Genomic DNA, 20,018 nt, shown 5'->3' on the forward strand with positions numbered 1-20,018 from the left:
ACTTTCTCCAGCCCGGACGTTAAACACAAAATGAACTGATTTCGGGAGCGGTGGAGAATGGAGGATCTTCGCGCTTTTGCGCCGTGTTGGATCTCAATTACAACCTGCTGGTGAGAAGATCCATCCGGATCCCTGACTCGACACTCTACGCTAGCTTGGGCTGTTCTAGTCGGCCGGGTTACAAAGAACGCTTGGGACAGTGGGCAGATTTACTCTCGCCCTGGGACACTGGAGATTGTGAAAATGTTCGAAAGGCAAGACGAGATCCTGGAAGTCTTGGCCGCGAGCATCACACCTCGAGCTAAGATAGACGAAGCGCTGACAAGAATCGCTCCTAAGAAAGAGCCCAAACGCCGGATCCAGATCCCGATCCCGACGGTACAAGTGGATGAAGATCTGTACGTCCTGAGTTTCGATAGATCCGCTCGCGTACGACGCGGAGGAGGAGCATACAGCGCAATACTGTCGAGACTGCCCCGAATGGGAAGTTGTAACGGCCCGATCCACTTATGCGGAAGGCCTCACCGTCAATGAAGCAGAGTATAACGGGCTCCTGCTGGGTTTGGATCTACTAAAGGGATAGGATCCAAAAAGGCTGGTGATTTGTGGGGATTCAAACTTGGTGATCAGACAGGTGCGAGGTGAGATTGACTGCAAGGCCCCGGCCTTAACACTGTTACGGCAGAAAGTGATGGTCCACCTGCGTGGTTGGATGAATCACGAGTTGGTGCATGTCAAGCGAGATTGGAATGCCAGTGCAGATAGCTTGGCCAGTGCCGCTTTACGGAATCAATGTGGTGTCGAAGTCGAGAGAGAGGCCGAGCATCAGGATCTCCTTACGTTGAGCCGACTAGATGAGGTGGTGGCGGTTGGATCCGGGAAAAGGACAGTCCAGGTAATGGTTGTCACTAGGCCCAGGGGAAGGATTGGATGCAGCCCCCAGATCCTCGATGAAACATTTGTGAAGGGAGTCCGCATTGAGCGGATCCTCAAAGCACAGAACGAAGAAGCGTGGATCTTGGGACTAAAGAAGTATCTGATGGGGGGATGTACGAGACCTGAGTCGGGAGGATACCAAAGCCTACAATATTATCGCTACGGATTGAACTGAATGACTTGCTCTTCTATTGTCCCCCTACGAAGAGAGTCGACGAGGATCGGGATGGATTGATGAGACTATAGATGCCGGAAACCTTACAACAGGACGTCCTACATCGCTATCACGCTAGTTTAGAAGGCGGACATCAGGGTATTGGTCGGACCTACCAACGGATCCGGGAATGTTTCCGCTGGAGGGGACTATTCAAGAGCGCACAACGATATGTCGGTGAATGTGTGGATTGTGAGACAGGCAAGGGCAGGCCCACAATCGAAGGGGAGTCACGTGGGAATGTATAAGCGACTTACCCTTTCCAAATCATAGCCATGGATCACATCCCCTCGCTGCCCAAGTCGTTCAAAGGAAACACGAATTGCTGATTTAGGTGGATCTATTTACCGGATACGTGATAGCCAAAGCTAGTGCGTCTAGAACTGCACAAACCATTGCCGAATCGTACGAGCTCTTTTCCTTATCTTCATTTTTTTCTTTGACTTCTTGTGGTTCATACTCCGCTTTCCATTCCTTGTATCCATCTGGATCGGTTTCCAACTATAAATTTAATTTGGGATTCAGTTAGCTCGGGGTAATACTTGGATGTTATCATTGAACACTTTCAACGCAGCGGATTGATCAACAAAATCGATCTGCCATTGTATTGAGAATGCACAGATATGTCTTCCGCATTAAGCCAAGATCGATGTGTTGCTTGCGATATAGCACACCAGCCAAGTTCCAAGTATCACAGTACCAGGATCTCTTCATCATGCAGCATACTTTGTATAGACGCTGATCATATAGTCCATTTGACACACAGTATTCTACAAGACTAAGTTTCTCATAAAGCCCTAAGAAGGCTTCTTTGTCCTCATCTGATTTGAAGTAGATACGCTTACGCGAGGTTACTTTGCCATCTTTTCGATTTTCAAGTTGGATTGGTGAGATATAACCCTGACTGAATAATACTTGTGGAGCTGCATTCTTAATGCTTTGATGATCGATTTGCATTTCCTTCGCAAGTGAGCGCCAAGCTTCCGTTACTTCAGAAAACTTCAGAATGTCTTTATTCCCGTATTCAAGTCCACAAGTGTCCCAAGTAATGCCCTTAGCCTCTGCATCAGTTCTAGTCGTGGCTTTTGGCTTGAATTCCGGATTCTCCTTACGCTCTTTCATTTTGCGCTCAAACTGATCAATTACCATAGAATCACGCTTGAGTGTGCTTTCAATGTATTTGCCTTTAGCATTTTTTTCGGTATCAGCCTCAACGAATTTTTGCAAGACATCGATTTGTTGCTGATCGAGAACAAGGTTCTCAGCTTCGGCAATTTAGTCACGATTTTCAAGATAATTCACACAAACGATAAGATATGCTCAACTGCGACTCGGTCGGTTTAATGACCTCAGTAGCTGTCGAGGTCACTTCATTCTCAGAACCGTCCGAATTATATAATTGCTCCGAATCTGAATTATATTCCTCCTTATATACCGCGCTATCCACGATCATCGGTTCGACAATCGACTCATCTACATTTGGAGCTTCACTTACTTTTACATTCGAGGCCTCGACGGGTTCGATCACCGATGGCGCTATCAGCCTCAGCGACGACTGGGTATTGGCTTGTGGTGACATTTCTTCTACGATATTACACTCCGCGACAATACTTTTCCGATCCATAATAATTGGATGCTTGCCGCAGCGATCCTTGTTGCGAGCTAGCAAACACTGTTCTCCGTTCTTTTTGATAAAGCTGCACATCGTTATATTACTAAAGTTATATTTTTATACTATACATAATCGTCGCTCAAGATCATAATTTTTTTATGTCACACTCTGGAGCGTTCCAGCTGAAGTCACATTAGCGAGTGGATCATATGACTTGTATTCATGTTAAATGTGTCGAGTATGTCCGTAAAAGCTTTGTCTCACACGAAACAATGACCGAGACAAGGTTTGCTTCATCTAATCAATAGGAGATAGATTTTAGATGAAAGTGAGAGTGATTGCAAAATGCTTACAAAGCTTTCAATTAGAACATGTTGTAACGAGTCTCAGGACGCCTGCTCGCCGGCGGGTCGCACCGCTCACTGCCACCGTCTGTAGGTGAACTACCAGGGTTCCGAGGCTCGTACGCAATGAACACTGTACTGGCTGCTCTCAAGCCGCCGGGACGCGTCCGTCCCTATTTGTATTCAACTCAACCACTCTGCTCTACTCGATGTAGAGCTCTCAACTCAACTTCAAACTCAACTGCGTCTTACTGCTCAGCCCTGCCTCTTACAGGACCGCGGCTCACCGCGCAGACACGCTTAGGGGCCACCGAGGCAGTCACACACACGTCGAACCCTGTGTCCGCCGCACTGGTCACCGCCGGTAAGCCCGCGTGCAACAACAATCAGACTCGTCAAAGGGCTAACCCCTTCTGAGAGGCCCGCTTCCTCGAACCACAACCACCACCACGAACGGCTCCACCCCGTCGCTCTCTGCCCAACTACCCACTCGCTTTGTGCCTTACGGCTCTGCTCAAGAATGCCAGGCAGCTCTGCTCGCTTGACACTCGACTCGTTCTCGCGCTTCTCCGGCTGTGCTCGCAACGACCTGCAAGTCCTGGGCCTAAACACGCGCTCCGCAACTGACGCACCACTTTGCTCGTACTCGAGCCACTTGCGCCTCGCGGATCCAATTCTTAACTGAGCTCGAGCCGCCGCTCGCCGGCTCAGTGTCCCCATCACGTTCCGAATTCTTGGTCGACTTCGACGTGAAGCAGCTGCTCTACTGGGCTACTACAGTGCTACACTTACGTCGTCTCACCACCTCGTCTTTCGCTATGTCTGCTGGGCCACTACCGCCACACTTCATCGCCCGTCGATAGTAACGATCCGGGGTCGTAACCCCACTGGCAGCCTGAGAAAAACCGGTTCAGAAATGTACAGATCTGAAAAACACACGAAACCATCCCACAAAACGTCGTGGACGGGACTGCTGGTAGGCGCCTGCGTCTGCACGCCTCGCGACGCACTTTTAGCGAGAGAGACAGGCCCCCAGTTCGTCGAAGTTCAAGGAAGCAAATGTCTTCCGAATGTGGTGGGCTGCCGCTGCTCATCAACAGCCCACGAGATCGGAACCTGGCAGTCGCGTGCAAGCCTTCGGTGATCACCCTGCCGCACCAGCGCCAGCAGTATAGTACGCCTCCAGCGCAGCGAGCTACCTCTCCGAGCCGGCGACTTGATCCAGTACTATTCGCGGGCGTTAGTTGCCGGAGACGCGAGAGGCTACCGCAAGAGCCGCGTTCTGAGGATCGCGCAGTTTAATGACGTGGATTATCCGATACGTGTGGACACCGGCGAGATCCTGGAGCTGTCGCACATGATGCGCCGCGTGGCCAACATCTCTGGCATACCATTTGAAGTCGCCGTGTGGAGAAAGATGAGGACTTACGAACTAGTGGATGGTTCTGTGGATCTCCCGACGAGATCCACCATTTTAAAATCTGCTATACGACAAGCAGTTGACGATGCCTCTGCTGCAGTGGCGCAGCAGCTACGAGTGGAGAGAGAAGCGGCGGACACCCACGCTGCAGCAAACTTCGCTGGAAGAGTCTCCGAAGCTGCTCGAGACGTTAGTGTCTCCAGCACCTCTGAATTACGTTTTCAGCCACCCGCAACAAGTGGAGGCGAGCGCACAGACGTTAGTGAAGGACCTGCGAGCGAGGAAAAGGTGTCAGGACAAGTTCCGATGGAGATACTTCTTCAGTTAGCAGCTCCTGATTCTGATTCTGAGTCTCTGGAATCGGTGATGAACACCACTTCGACGCCCAGCACTACGACTGTGCGTGTAGAGCCCAGCATTAACACACTACCCGTTTCCTCATATCCAGGAACAAGTGCGGAGAGCGAGGATTCTTCTCCAGATAGCACGCAACCTTCGGAGAGCCCGGATGAGGTGCTGGACCCCCAGCAGTACCTGGCCGCTATACCGACTCGTTTGGAAAGAAAAAAAATCTGCCACCAAGCAAAAAAGCGGTCAAACCAGTGGCATGTACCCCGCTCGCGGAAGAGGAAGCATATGGCCCGTAGTGCGATCACCAGGTCTGGAGCCAACGTCTACCATTCTCGCAACGTTACAGCCAAGAAGATGAAGGACTTCCTGAAGCTCCCGTTCGTTCGAGAGCGTTTGAAAGCCTTACACGTACTACGGCCGAGCTACACGACGCAGAAGGATACGGCTGAGGTATCGCTGGCGCCTGCAGTGACAGTTAAGTGGCCGAACGGAGTGGACGAGATTAATGAGTGTCGAATTCCTGAAGGACTGCAGTTCCCTCACGTCGGAGACTTCGATCCCTGTAGCTGCGTTGGCGACTGTTTCTTCGACACCTGCGAGAACGCACAGTCCTCCATCTACTGCACATCGAAATGTTGTTGGCTAGATGCATTGTGCAGTAATGCGCCAAGGAACCGAGCGACGCTGAAGCTTTTTGAAACCGCTCGTTTTGGTTTAGGAGTGTATACTACTGCTTTTTTGGACGTCGGGGACATCTTGGGCGAGTATGTGGGTCAGCTACGTGCGCACGAGGCGCAGATTGAGGGTCAGCCAGAGGTGGCAAAGAAGTACAACAGCGGCTACACGATGCTGTACTACACGAAGTCTACAACCAAGAAGTACGTGTACATCGAAGCTGGCAAGTGTGGTTCCTTGATGCGATTCCTCTCGCATTCCTGTGTACCAAACGCGGATTTCATTGAAATGCGCAACGGACGCAACGTTAAGATCCTTGTCGTAATGAGAAGGCTGTGAAGGCAGGCACTGATATAACGGTGAACTACGGTGATGAAGTGTGGTTTAAGTGTGCTTGTGACGAGTGCTGGCAAGAAGAGTAGTAGGAGTGTAGGTTCTCATAATACACGTTTGATTTTGGCATCAGCTTCGGTCTATTTTTCGCTGCAGAACATCTTGCGGTGATCCAGCACTTCCGATATGAGCTTCTGCAACACAGACACCTAACAGGTATCTTACTGCTACTTGAGCGGACACTGTGCAAGCGCGCAAATTCGACTACGATCGGTTCCTCGCTCTCAGCACTGGCATCACCACGCGTATAAGGCCTGTGAGTGTCAACTGCGAATATGCACGTAATAACTCTGATGCTGGAGTCAAAACTTCGTTTTAGTTTATATCCTCGGTTGTATTGTGATCAGGAGGTCTTAAGCGACGTGTGGCACCTTACTCCGCCACCTACGTGTACGAGGCGAAGGTGCTGGAGGAAAACAAAAGTGTTATGATGTAAATGCTCGCTCTAACTGTTACTGTAGACGTATTAAAAGACCACTGCACCCGATCCTGAGTATCTACCAAGCCGTACGCATGTGCTGGAGCTGATACTTTACTCTAGAGACAGCGCAGGCCCAATAAGACGAGGTCTTCCTCCCAGCGTATCGCTACTGCGCTTGCCAGTAGTTCGTCGACTCACAAGCACCCGCCGCCCAGCTCCATCAAGACGATCCGATGCCCGGAGGGCAAAAAGAACATGAACACAGGTTCCAAACTTGTAGCAATAGTTACATGGACACCATCTCGCGCGTAGTTGAACAGGCCAGCCGTGAGGAGGTTCGTCCTGCACCTCCATACGCGCGTAGTTAGCGCCCATTTGGGCCGAAGCCGCTATCTGCTCTTCCGTCGACCGCTTTGCCCCCTCCACCACGATACGCTTTGCAGGATGGGCTACCACGTGCATCACCTCAGCATCTCCAAACATCCCGTCAGCAGCAGTATTGCGAGCTAGCAGCTTCTCTCGGACGAGTTCCACCACGCGACGAGTGAGGGCTGGTGCTGCTTCTGGGGTGGGGCGAAATACCCGCTGCTTGCGCGACTCGTTCATGCAACAGTCGCGTAACTCCTTAAGCAGAGTTCCCATTTTAAGGCGACGTCGCAGTGTGTAGTCACGCTTCAACACTCGGTTGAACTGCTCAACAGGGTTGTTTGTGGTAGCAAACGCACAGGGAGTTCGAAAGCACTGCCACATAGTAAAGTTTCCTTGCAGCCATTGTTCGTCAAGGTACGTACAGAAGTCGACCAGGTAAGGGTACAATCTCCAGGTCTGCAAATACTGCTCCAGCATCCAGGAAAATGATATTTCGTCACGGGCGAAGTGCAAGTCGTACCGACCACGAACCAGTGCTGCTGCTACATGTGAGGGAAATCCCTTCAGCCTCTTTTCCACGTTAGTCATTACGTGGAAAAAACACATGAGATACTGAAGCTGTGGATCTTCGCGAAATACCATAAAAATGGCATTCCGCTGCGCCTTTCTCTGCGTCTCCCATTACGTATCGAGGAGCCAGCCTTTTAGTTGTAATCCAGTAGTACAGGCGGCTTAAAGAAGCCAAACACGCCTCGTAGATTGGCTGCGTCCGCTGCGAGACGATAAAAACTGCCACGAGATGGAGGCTGCGAGCTCGGTCCGATATACCAACCACTAAGACTGGGTAGTCGGACGGGTTTAATTTGAACGTCGCGTCCATATGAAGGACGTAGCTCTCTGGAGGCACTGAGAGCCTCTTCACCATGTTCTTTGTCGCTACACCCACAACGAAAGGTTCTTCGTCCGAGCCGTCGCCCACCACAGGCTTGCCATCTGCGTCCAGATCCCAAGCGAAAGTAAAAGTCTCATTATCGTCCTCAGTACCAGTGAACGCGTGTGAGTGAATCCACTGCGTGAGATCGTCGACGCGATCGTGGTTGTCAAGCTCGGTACGCGCGTAGTAGTTGCAGAAATTTTGTACTTTGCCCAGAAGAGGGATGTCGCTCGCTGACATGTGGAAGTTTCGAGCCATGGCGTACTGGATACGAAGTGGTCGGAGCCTTTGCTTCGCGAGCTCTCGGCAGTATTCTTTCTGCTGTCTGGAAAGCTTAATTCGCTTGGGGGAAGAGGCTCCAGTGAAGTGCTCGCCCAACTCGTAGATGTAGGTATCACCAGAGTGAGAGCAGTCCAGCACCTTGCCGCGCCACGAGCAAGTGAGGTCGCTGCAGGTGCTGGACTCGCATTTGAGTAGCCTATAGCGCATGCTGTGGTGGTTACCAACGCGGCATACGCTACAGGACATTGTGTTGCTCATGTCGGTGCTGTGGATCTTGAACGTGGCCAGGATGGCGTCGGCTTCGTCGCGGCCGAGCTCAAAGCCCAGATCTCGCCACGGCAGCGTCCGAGGCATGGTGCTTAAACGAATGAAAAGGGAGCCAATCTGATTGGACGCTAGACTCCCGTCTGAGGAGCCTTGGGCGTGCTGGTTTTGTGCAGTATGGAAGCCACGGACGAGTCTGCCGTGAACGAAGCGCGGCCAGTTGTGTAGGTCCAGTAGTATAGAGTGGCGACACGCATCACGATGTGCCAACACGCATCACGATGTATTTACTGGCTAGTAAGTGTGTTTTTCAGGGTCTCCACGTGCCAAGACGCAGTTTGGGGGATTTCTCCACGTTTCAGGTGCCGACGCAACACTGTCGAGTGGTTTTCACGCGTTGTCACTGCAGCTGTGGGTACAGACTGTACCGTACCGTGGCTCTTCTTGTCACGCGAGCCTCTGCCGCTCACATTCACCGCGAACGAGCTGCCCGTGTTCCGCGCCGGGTTGCAGCTGCCCGCCTTCAACAGCAAAGACCCGCTCAGTCCCTCGTACTAGTGCCCTGTTACAATGTCCTATAGTAACTTTATAACATTAGTAAATATTTGTGAGCAGGGGGGGCTTCATCAAAAAGCAAAATATATGGAGTGGCTAAAAAAGGTCATTTTATAATACTCACATACCCACACATTCACGAGACGACGGCGCTTGCTTTAGTACGGGAAAAACTATGGAGCTCGAGCTTAGGGAGCTCGAGATACCCAAATTTTGAAATAGTGCTTTTTGATGTACCCAAATGCATTTTGTGTTTTAAACATAGTTGTCAGGTTGGACTTTAATTGAGCTGCCACAATATCAGCACAGCTACATTTTGCAGCACGTCCGAGATGACAGTGATGATTACAAGAAGTTCTCCATTGGGGAAGCTTCGGGATTAAAAAAATATACTTATCACTTCTCTTCTTCAAAGTCAGGTTTAATTAGCTGTCCTAACGACCACATTAATACTAGTCACTACTCCAAAGCAGGACATTTTTTTAAATTTTTTTTGGCTGCATGAATTCCATTCATTTATTTAATGAGCTTGGGAGGTAAACTACTATAAAATGCAATACGCTTCGACTCGATGCTGCGGCATTGCTGTATACCAGACCTGTTCTCCGCATAAGTGCCCCTCCTCGTCCACGGACCACTTCGTAGATTAAAATAGCACTAGAGTAGTCTATTATTCTTTCTTGTGGTATTTTGTGTATCTTAGCAGTCTATGAGGGTATGCAGCATTTGTTACGTAGTCGATGAGCACTTTGCGTCATTGGAGAGGTCAGACCATTCTTCTATAGAGGTTAGTGGATGAACGGGATAATATTACTTAAGTTTCTACCAGTGCTGCTGTGGCTGATGAAGGAATAACCCTGACAAACACCATTAACCCTTAGACAAACACCATTTACAAAAGAAAATCAAGGAAAGCTCCAGATTTCCTACAGCTATAGGTATACAAGAGCGAAGCGCTTTATAAATGCTTGCTACGGTGCAGGATATTCTAAGGCGCTCCGCCGAAAAATCTAGGAAGCGCACTATTAAAGGCCCATGGCTACTTGTAAGTCAGCTAAACTCAACACTACACGATTAAGTTTTCATGTGTCGGCGTACGATTTGTTGGTCTAGCTCGCATTCAAAAACGCCTACACTTGCTCTAGAATGGGCAATTGTCGCCTCATTTAGGGTGATCGATGTATCACTTTTATTAAGCCACCGCCTAGCAAAGCTGAGGCGTAATATGGCTTCGTGATATATAACAATACATCTCCGCTGTAACTACCTGAGCGAGGCATACCGTATTCTTTTGGTCCAGCTCACGACATTGCAATTCTATGAGCTGTAGTACATCGAGACCTTTGGCTCATTTTTTGAGTACATCAAAAAGCACTATTTCTAAATTTGGGTATCTCGAGCTCCCTAAGCTCGAGCTCCATAGTTTTTCCCATTTACTACAAGTGCAACACGTTGAAGATTACAACGGACGCACTTCAGCTGGTGGTTGCAGAACGGACGACCTTTCAGTAGTCATGCCTATTGCTAGTACATAAGATAAACAAGTCCACTTCTACATTTTGTTGAAGGCGACAAACAACAGGCCCCTTCATATAAAAGCAAAATATATGGTGGCTAAAAAAGGCCATTTTAAAATACAGTACTGCACCCCATTTTCGCGCCCTTGGACCTTTGATAAACTTCCGGATCTGATGATCCTAAATCCATATGAACTATTGTTTTATGCTTACAGTATTCCAAAAATTATTTGCAAATCCTAAATGGTCCGCCCTCGCGAAAACGGGGCAGTACTGTACTCACATACCCACAAATTCACGAGATGTGGCAAACCGACGGCACTTCTCGTGGTATTTTTTTATAAAAATCTGTGAGTATTAAAACAAATACTCACGCAATATTCACTCTTAGAGTCACCGTGCAATGTCACAATAGAATCCGGTTCATACCGGTATATATAAACCCGGTCTGCCACGCATCTCATAAATTCATGATTATTATTTTTTTAAATATAAAATTCAGATCACTCGGTAGTTGCTGCGCAAAAATTTGCTGGACGTCTGATTAACGCATTGCCCAGGCCAATGGAGAGTACAAATCCACCGACAGAGTTGCAGGAAACCCTACCGGGAGCGCCATCCGTGGCGGAATACCAAGGATTCGACGTCCGCCCAACTGGATCACCGTGCTTGGAGCGGCGATTGGAAGTGGAGCCAGCTGCACAAGTGGATGGACGCGAGCATTATACAGCTTGTATTCGGCATTCGCAAAGTCGGGATCGAACGACACACATAGCACATATTCAACTCCTGGCATCGCAGCCCATATCGCAATCGCCTTGTGGTCGAGCTCTCCAGGTGCCATGCCCCACTGCTGAGAAACTCCAATCTCAACCTCAATCGTCCGAAAGTCTGCAAATATTGGAACGTTTGGAGGAAGCACCGAGCCGGGTGTGGCTTGGCGTGGTCCATAACTGAGATCTGGACACCATCGTCGCCCTTGAGAATTCTTGGCGGCCAAGTGGCCTTTGAGCCATCGCTTGACATGCCGCTCACGAAATTGATCGTTTAGCTCTCCAACGTAATCTTCGTGTGGAGCGTCGGCAAACTCGATGATGTGAATCTCTTCCGTGTCAGGAAACCATTCAAGATAATTGAGTCGAGCGATTGGATCCTCGCTGTCTGCAAACGCGTTCCACTCGTCTTCCGTTGCGTGGCACACACGCACTGTACCGGTCGGCGGTGGAGGATGTGATACTGCAGCTTCCAGAGCAGCGTTGATGCGATCGATGCTGGAGAGCAGAGGAGTCATTGACGCCGGTGTGACTGCGTCTGTCGCAGCGACAGCTTGATTGGGCACACGGTTGTTCAGCGTAGCTACTGCAGTTGACGAGTATGAGTCCCCGTCCCCAAAGAAAGCAACGCTCATGTTTCTTTGTCGTCTTGTCCCAGAATGGGCAGCGTCTTGTCCGCTCGTCGTCCGCTCAACATCCGCCGAACCATCCCATATAAGAGCAACGAGAGTACCCCTAGAGACAGCGATGATGTACCATGTACTGTACATGTAGTACCATGTAGTACAGTACACCAGTACAGTACATGTTGCGTGGAATTTCAGAGTTTGCAGTGTACAGTGTACCGGTGTTGCAGTTCATGCGCTATCGAAAGTGTATAATGGTCAATACTCTTTACAAGTACTTTTCGCGTGGGCCTTCTCGCCTTACTGCCGTGTCAATTCGACAATGCCGAACCCATGGCCAGTCGGACTTGAAATTTTACTCTCAAGTGGACTCCACTTGTGGAGAGCGCCACGGGTGGCGCGCCCTGGGCTCGGCCTTACACTTCAGAAGTGTATGTGCGCTGACCTAGAGAAGAGCCAAAATAGCGATGGCTTTACGAAACCGCGGCACCGTACACCAAAGGGCCGTGTTTCATTAGTGCGAGTCTCGGCGAGGAGTGAGCCCTGATGGAGTTTTGATTCCGACATTGCATCCGCCTGGTGGCCGTGGCGGATGTAGCTATAACGTCGAAGTCCTTCGTGTCATCACCGCCTTGTAGCCGGGACTATGAAGTAATTTGAAGTAGCGGGGCAACAACTGCACAAGACGGCAGTTCGTCTTGCTTAATCCTGTTCGAGATGAGGTGACTTCGTAATACGAATCGTATCGGAGCCCGGCTCTGGTGGCAACTGGTTTCACGGACAGCAGAAGCGATGTCAGAAGCCCGACAACGCTGTGGACCACAGTATATGTATGCCACACTCAGGGGCTTATAATAACCAAAAATCATATGATATTTTTGATAGTAATAGTACTATTTTCGATATTAAATAGTAGTAGTAACTGGTTTTTGCAAAAGTTAGCATAGTATTTTAATATTACCTCGGAGAACTGAATTTTTTTTAGATACTACATGATATTTTATGATATTTTCCCATTTAAGTACGTTTCTTGCCACCTTACCCTGATCGAAAAAGTTATTTGGCTCCGCTCGGTTCACACTGTGAACCGAGCTAAGCTAAAGCAGTAGGCTTTAAGACTGACGAGTATTTGCCCTAGTATTTCACTGTGACACAGACAAAGGCGATCGAGATGGAAAACTGCAAGCGCTTGCAGCTGTTTAACGTTGATTGAGCGAAATCAAAACATTTGTTCTTGTACTCTACCGATCTCCTCGTCCACATCGTGCGTCTATTAAACCTGCTGCCTGTGGCGCTAGATTAATGCGCTCAGCAGTGCCAACACACGACGCCAACCTTGCCGTCACTCTCACAATTGTCCCTCCCTCACGGTTGATTAGTAATACTTCAGCTAGTCGAGCTTTAACGACATTCTGATTTGTTAATGTAGCCCGATTACGCAATCTTCGAAAAATATAATATCGTATTAGCTAATATTATTTTGATATTTATTAATATCATATTGTCTTAGAAGAAAATATTAGGTGATATTTTTTATATTAACTGGTATACAGGTGATATTTTCACAATATTAACTTCACCGATTTTGGAGTTACTGGCCACACTGTGGTGACGCCAGCTCGTAGGATTTCGCGCGCGGGATCCGCTGATCCGTACGCGCATTGCCGATAACGGTCGCTGCCGCGTTGGGCATGCTCTTGTTTTACAGATAATAATAGAGGTGGCATTGTCCTTCAGATAAAATTACATCGTAATGGTGCCATGCTTGACAAATGCCTTTTTGCTGGTTACAGTACATTTATAAGGCACCATTATCTTGGTGACGACGAGCTCCGAAATGCAAGAGAAGGGCTTGGCGTGCAGAAAGCACCGGGCGGGGCGGACTGACTCAGTCACTGTAAAGTACTGTACAGTTTACTTTAAAGTACATGTACCGGTATGAAGCTTCATCAAGAAGCTCATCATGAACATGAACTTCGTGTGCGGTAGGTTCTTTTTGACTCGGCGTAGTGATAGCATTTGTATCGCCACTAGAATTCGCGCCGCGCCACCTTGCGTGTGACCATGTGACTCCTTGCCGCTCAACCGACGTACCACTCCATCTTTGCGGCGGCACTGCTGCTCTCAGGATCATTGCTAACTTGATAATACATGTAGCGCGTCATGTACGTGCACAGCAACTTGACTCCCAGCAGCTTTACTGCTGGAAGGTAATTTGGGTGGTCGCGCAAATGGGAACTCGAAGAACCAAGGCCCACCTTAATCCCATGCCGTTTGGGTCACCGCACCGCACGACCCGCGTCACGCCAGTGTTGCCCGATTTCGTTTGTTGCTCACTGTGAGCAGCTTCGCTTCATTTTCGAAGACTCCCTCCGCTGTGTACATAACTGTAAGCATTGTCAAAATCATTACCGGTATTTACTGAACCTTTTAAGCAATAGGAAATTATTTATTTCAGCCACAAAAATCACTGAATATCATAATTTATTTCCTGATTTCTTAATGTATTATTTATTTTGGGTACTGTAAAAGGTTATCTTACAAGTATTTCAAAAGCTTTGATTTTTGTCGAGCACTCTGTCCATCTCCAACCTACCTCTCACTTCTCCTTTCTTGAACACATTTCGACACACCGATTTCCGATTCAGCCATGGTTCGTGTAGCCCGTCCATTCAGCCTAACATACTCTAATGCCCAAGTAGAGGCCTTTTACGATAGCCCCTGCCAGGACCAACGCGACGAGGTGATCCTTGAATATATCCGCTGCCGTTGGAGTACGGTGCAAAAGCAAACGTACCGGAATGGCTACACAAACTTCATGCAACATGTTCTACGCGAGCATCCTGACTACGATGTGGTTATGCTGGAGACAACAGCAGCGCAAACTGCTCGATCCTAAACTTCCTCCGTCATTCTTCCCAGAATCTATTCGGCTGGGTGGTGTAACGGGGTATGTAGCCCCAAGTGTACCCCTAGCTACATAAAATGTGACACGTCACACTTCGGGATATTTGGTATAAGGTACCAAGGTCGTCCGAGGCCAACCATTGGCTGATGACATTACTTTTCTTTAGGTGACTTCTAGTTTGTATATTTAGCTCAAGTTTAGTCTACCTATAAATATACTTAGTTTACAATCTACCTTAAATTGGTCACTACGCTCCATTTCGGTAAACAGGGACCTGTGAGCTGCCGTTCACTGAGAGTTAGTAAACTCTCGGAAGCCAACTTCCTCTAGCGCAAGGTGCTGTGTGACCCCAGTTTGAGTCGGTTCGGAAGATGGCTGGTATCTTCGGGATGTGACGGGGTCACACAGCACCTTGCACAGAGGAAGTGCTTAAATGTATTAACTACCCGAGTGAACGTTAGTCCACGTGTTCCCGGCCTCAAAGGGGACGGTTTGCTACTTAGAAGAGTAGATTTAAGACTGATGTATTTATAAGTTAGATAAGCTTGGGTCTCATACAAACTAGGGGTTACCTATAGTGGAGCTAAGTAGTCATGCACTGACTGGCTCTGAGAGCACCTGGTACCGTGTACCAGGTGTCCACAAGAGTGGCGGTTCACTCTTTATGTAACATGGGGCACACTGGATTGTACCCCGCTACATCCATCCCCGCTTAACTGAGAATCACCTGATTCTCCAATCACAACTGATTCTCCAATCGGAAGTGGGAGAATTAAAACACCCAAAGATGAATTCTCACAGTGGGCAGCCATGAGACTGGCGCGGCTCTCAGTCACACCCACAGTGACTTGTGCTTCTAAATCTCACTGGGATTTGCATCCCTATGCTCACAACCGTGTTGGCCGCAAAGCTTACACTCAGAGCTGCCTTAGATCCTGCGCTAGCGCGCATACAGTGCTTTGGCACAGAGTGCAATAGCATCCGAACGTGTGGCATTCACCCACAGCTCGCACCAGAGGACACGACAGTCCTGGCTAGCGCGTCTGGGGCATGGTGTCTCCCCCGAGGGACGATACCGAGAAGGGCAACAGCTTCCCCAGCACTAGAGAGAGCTCTCAGCTCACCTCGGGCCATGCCTTTGGCTCCAGCAAGGATCCATCCTTGCGGGCGGAGTTTCTGCCACGCTCTTTTCGCGTCTTGGTCACCATACCAACGGCGCGTAGGTGTCCTTCATCGATACCATGTGCCGTGACGGTACACAACCGTGGTGTAGGTGTCTCCCATCGACACTATGTATCGCACGGTACTAACCTTTGGTGCGGTACGCCCATCACAAGGTTGCCATGTTTGGCGGCAACAGCTTCTGCTGTGCTGTCGCCTGAACAAATTCATGGCCTGTGCTCGCATCATGCACGACGCATGTGCAAGCACAGTGTACAGGTTCATGGGCCCGTACACGAGGTACGCTGTGTACGACACGTACCACAGCTACCATAAGTGCTCCGTGCACTTCATGTGTGTCATGCACGACGAGTTCATAACGTGGAACCCCTGGCAGGCTGCTCGACAGCAGCCAGTGCCGATGCACGGTACGTGCGTTGACTCACAGCATCCAGAGCGCATCGGGTCGTGGTATGGTGCATATCCTTTGCATCTATACCAGTGTCTGTCACAGACATCATGTACCTTGATGGTACTCGACCGTGGTGGGGCATATCTCACCACCAGGCCACTGCGGCGTTGGTGTCTGGCATTGACACCGAGAACTCACGGGTACCAAATTATGGTGAGGAAAGCCGCCATCACCACGGTGTCATGCTCGGCGCGGCACCAGCTACGACTGCATGTATTGCCTCGACCACCACCTGGTCAGTTGTGTGTGCACTCGTGCACCACACTTGGGTTATGGATCCACGGCCCATTATACCCGGCGCGTTGCGTACATCGCGTACCGCAACCGCTTTGTCGGCGGGTGAGACGTTCCGTTCATCCTACTCGACAGGTCGTACATGACCAAGGGACCAGTGCGGTGATTGCACTAGGTCCGCGCCTCGCCTCGTGTGCGGTTGCTTGCAACCCCAACACTGCTGATTCGTTCAGCGATTCCGAGGCACCTTGCGCCAGTGGCTTTCTTCGCCACTATGTCTTGTTCGGCTAGAGCTACCGCAATTCTAGCCCGACTGCTCGCCTTCAGCCTGCAGTCGATCTGCATCGACGCCTGGTTCCGTAAGGAGCTTGCTCTTACCTCAAGACGAGGGAGGAAAGGTATTTCCGAGCCTCTCCCTCACCTACACTTGAGACCATTGAGTCTCTCGTGGCTTCTAATAGCCACTGACAGGCGCGACGGCTCTCCGCCCTATGCACTGCGTCGGTATGGACGATGGAGTTGGCCGTGTCGACCGAAGGCATCCAGCCTTCGCGTCAGCAGTTTGGGTCTGCGCGACTTGACCTCAATTGAGTTGCTCACGTCCGGCGAGGCCAAGACAACCTCGCGTCTCGAGCTAATGGCTCTGTGTGCGGAACTATGTTACCCGCCTTGGCTGTGGAGCTCTGTTACCCACCTTGGCTGTGTGGAACGCTGTTACCAACACCGGAAGCGCATGCAGCGACTTCCTTATGAGTTATAGTCTGAGTGATCTTGCGTGGAACTCTGTTAACCACGTTTGGAGCACCAAATGTCGGTCTCCTTAAGCAGCTTCGCTGCTTGCGGAACTTGTTATCCGCAGTGTGGTGTAGCGGGATCAGCAAAATCTGCGAGATTGCTGGTTCCAACTTACCAACTGCGCCCAGACACCGACTAACGGAGGGGGCCCCCCGATGATCCGTGTTCTGCTGAACTTTCCTCACCTTGTGTACCCGTCGGTAGGGCGGGATCTTGCTCTCTCGGTAGCTTCCAAAGCGTTCAAGTGGTGAAGCTTGAGTGTCTTGGCGAGACGTGGGGATGGGGTGGAGCAGCAGTGGAAAATCTTCACTCTGCGTCCGTGGATTGTTCCGAATCCTAAGCGAATATTCGAGCTTATGGATCCGGGGCCTAGATCGTGGATCTGGCCGTAGGGTTGCCTTGCGGGTGTGTTCCCTAGCCTTTGCGTTTTCCTTTGCGTCGTACTTGCCGCCTCCTGTGACGGGATCTTGAGAGTTGAGAGCCTTAAGGGTGTAACCGACCAAGTAGTAAATTCGGTTAACCTGTCGGATCTGCACAGGTAAAGGAAAAGCTCACTAGGTTGTAGGATCTAGCCAATGTACTATCCAGCTATCACTACCAACACTAGGTTCGCAATTCCCAACCTTCTCCGAGCTCGTACGGCCAATGTAGTTCCGGTTCTTGAGGGCAGGAAGGCACTTGCGTGTTACTGTGCAAATAGAAGACTGTATTGATACTTAAGCCTATACCTGCCTGGATTTCTACCTTCTATGTCTTTCACTTGTTAAATCCCTTACCAGGCTCGGCTGCATGTCCCTTCTTTCCTTGACCCATCATCCCAGCTGTACTATCTTCAGATCCACCGGATCCATGGCGTAATCATTATAGTCACCCTATTATGGGTACACTCATCCGGATCCAGGTCGCTTGGATCCACTTCACTGTAAGTGTACACTCGTCGTGAATCTGAGCTCTCCAATCATTCAACATCATCTTGCAACCGTCTGTGATCTCCATGGTCCCACGAAAGCTCGAGATCCACTACCTCCATCATTCCTGTATCCCGGATCCAGGTCGTCCTATGCGGGATCCTCCCTCCTTGGATCCGAACTCGGAAGTATGGGATCCGGGACACCTCGCGGTGGATCTTGACTTCTTGTTAGCCGTGGTTACTAGATTCACCATCAGATGGCACCTACCATCTTCCCTTCATAGGATCCACACTCGATCCACCCGTATATAGTATATCCCATATCCATCTAAGTGAGTCCAGGTAAGGGTGGACCCGAGATAGGTCTTGGTGGATCTTGCCTTCCCGTACATCACTCATACCAGATCCACCGTCATTTCATACGGGGTGCTGCTCGTCATGGCTAATCCACCACAGACAGCTTGCATCCGTGCCGTACAATCCAAATCCTCTCTAATCACTTTCAATTGTCACTGATTCGGGATAGTGACCCCGCGTCAGGTCCATTCTCTTATTTCTGAGAAAGCACTTCATCACAATCGCATCCTGTACGTGGTCGGCGCTACACAACAGCGTTCACGACGTGCACTACCAGCATCCACAACCGCCTTCTCCTCTTCGTGACACATGTCTCCCACCAAGCGTACCAGCCAATTGCCGGGCAAGGCTCCATCCATCACTCCTCCGGTCGGCCCCTCTTCAATGTCGCCCACCGATCTGCGTACTTTGGCCCAAGCTCTTTCCGATCGGGTGCAAACCTTGACGGCGGAGCTCCAGACGGCCCAAGATGTTAGCGACCAAGCTGCGTCTTTGCACGCCACCCAACGCCAAACCTTGCGAGCCCAGGACCTTGCAAGCCCAGGTCCAGTACCAGGCTATGGAGATCCAGCCATGCGGCCTCTCGTTCGCAGGACCTACGACTCTTGTTGGCCGATCAAGCGGTCGAGATCCGCGACCTGACCGGACGGCTGGATCGCGCCTCCCGTCAGCGAAATGGTATGCGAGGTGACAACGACCACCTCCTTAGAGAGATGGCGCTCGCTGGATCTGAGATCCACCAGCTCCAATCCCGGATCCACGACATCGGGCGGGATCTGGAGGATTCCCAGACTGCTAGGGCAGCCGCGGACGCGAGCTTGGATCGACTCCGTGACGAGTTGTGCCTGACCCAAGAAGAGGTGGTAACCAACGACTATGTGGGACCACCCATGGCAAATCCGCATTAGGGTCGGCGCGTGGAGGGCCCCCGCGCCAAATCCACCTCCCTCGTCGCGGGATGTAGCTCTGGCTCGACTCTCTGAGGAGCTGAAAGATACCAAGGAGTCGCTCGAGAAAGCGTCTTCTGGGCGAGATTACGCGCTCGAAGAGTTCGTACGTATAACTCAATTGCGCGACGAGATCCAAGCGAAGTTGGTGGACAGCGAGCTCTAGCGGGACAAGGCGGCTACCGAGTGGGCGGATGCCAAGCGAGCGCAAACGGAGCTGAAATCGAAGCTTCACCGCACGAGTACGTGGATCCTCTTTTGTCCCCCACTAGTAAGCCCATATTCACCTGTTATGTCAATCCAGGTGACAAATTGAAAGCTGCTGATGCAGCCGCAGCAAAACCCCGGGATCAACTCGCTGTAGCTCATGTTCAGCAGCAACAGCTAGTTCTGGAGCTCGATCGTGGCTTATCGGAGCGGGATTTGGCACACCGACGACTGGCGCTGGTGACAGCTGCTGTCTCGGATCCCCTTCCTCCCCTATCTGGGCCCTCTCCTGCTGCCAGCGTTTATGCTCCTCTATCGTCTGTAAGTGGGGCAGATCCGTC

The 20,018-nt window shown here is 50.4% G+C and overlaps 2 protein-coding genes across 2 annotated transcripts; both read right to left on the bottom strand.

Moving 5' to 3' along the window:
• Nucleotides 1-1,230: 1,230 nt before the first annotated feature.
• On the bottom strand, nucleotides 1,231-3,826 carry PITG_04732 (uncharacterized protein; the record flags this gene model as incomplete). The annotated part of the gene is made up of 7 exons (XM_002905415.1): nucleotides 1,231-1,299; nucleotides 1,499-1,635; nucleotides 2,263-2,392; nucleotides 2,646-2,847; nucleotides 3,040-3,059; nucleotides 3,394-3,457; nucleotides 3,597-3,826. The coding sequence occupies 7 exons, from the start codon at nucleotides 3,824-3,826 to the stop codon at nucleotides 1,231-1,233; spliced, it is 852 nt and encodes a 283-aa protein (XP_002905461.1).
• Nucleotides 3,827-10,831: 7,005 nt separating this feature from the next.
• On the bottom strand, nucleotides 10,832-11,695 carry PITG_04733 (uncharacterized protein; the record flags this gene model as incomplete). Its single annotated transcript, XM_002905416.1, has 1 exon — nucleotides 10,832-11,695. The coding sequence occupies one exon, from the start codon at nucleotides 11,693-11,695 to the stop codon at nucleotides 10,832-10,834; it is 864 nt and encodes a 287-aa protein (XP_002905462.1).
• Between the last annotated feature and the right edge of the window lie 8,323 nt (nucleotides 11,696-20,018).

This window comes from Phytophthora infestans, genomic scaffold, assembly GCF_000142945.1.
Source record: "Phytophthora infestans T30-4 supercont1.6 genomic scaffold, whole genome shotgun sequence".
Taxonomy (NCBI): Eukaryota; Oomycota; class Peronosporomycetes; order Peronosporales; family Peronosporaceae; genus Phytophthora; species Phytophthora infestans.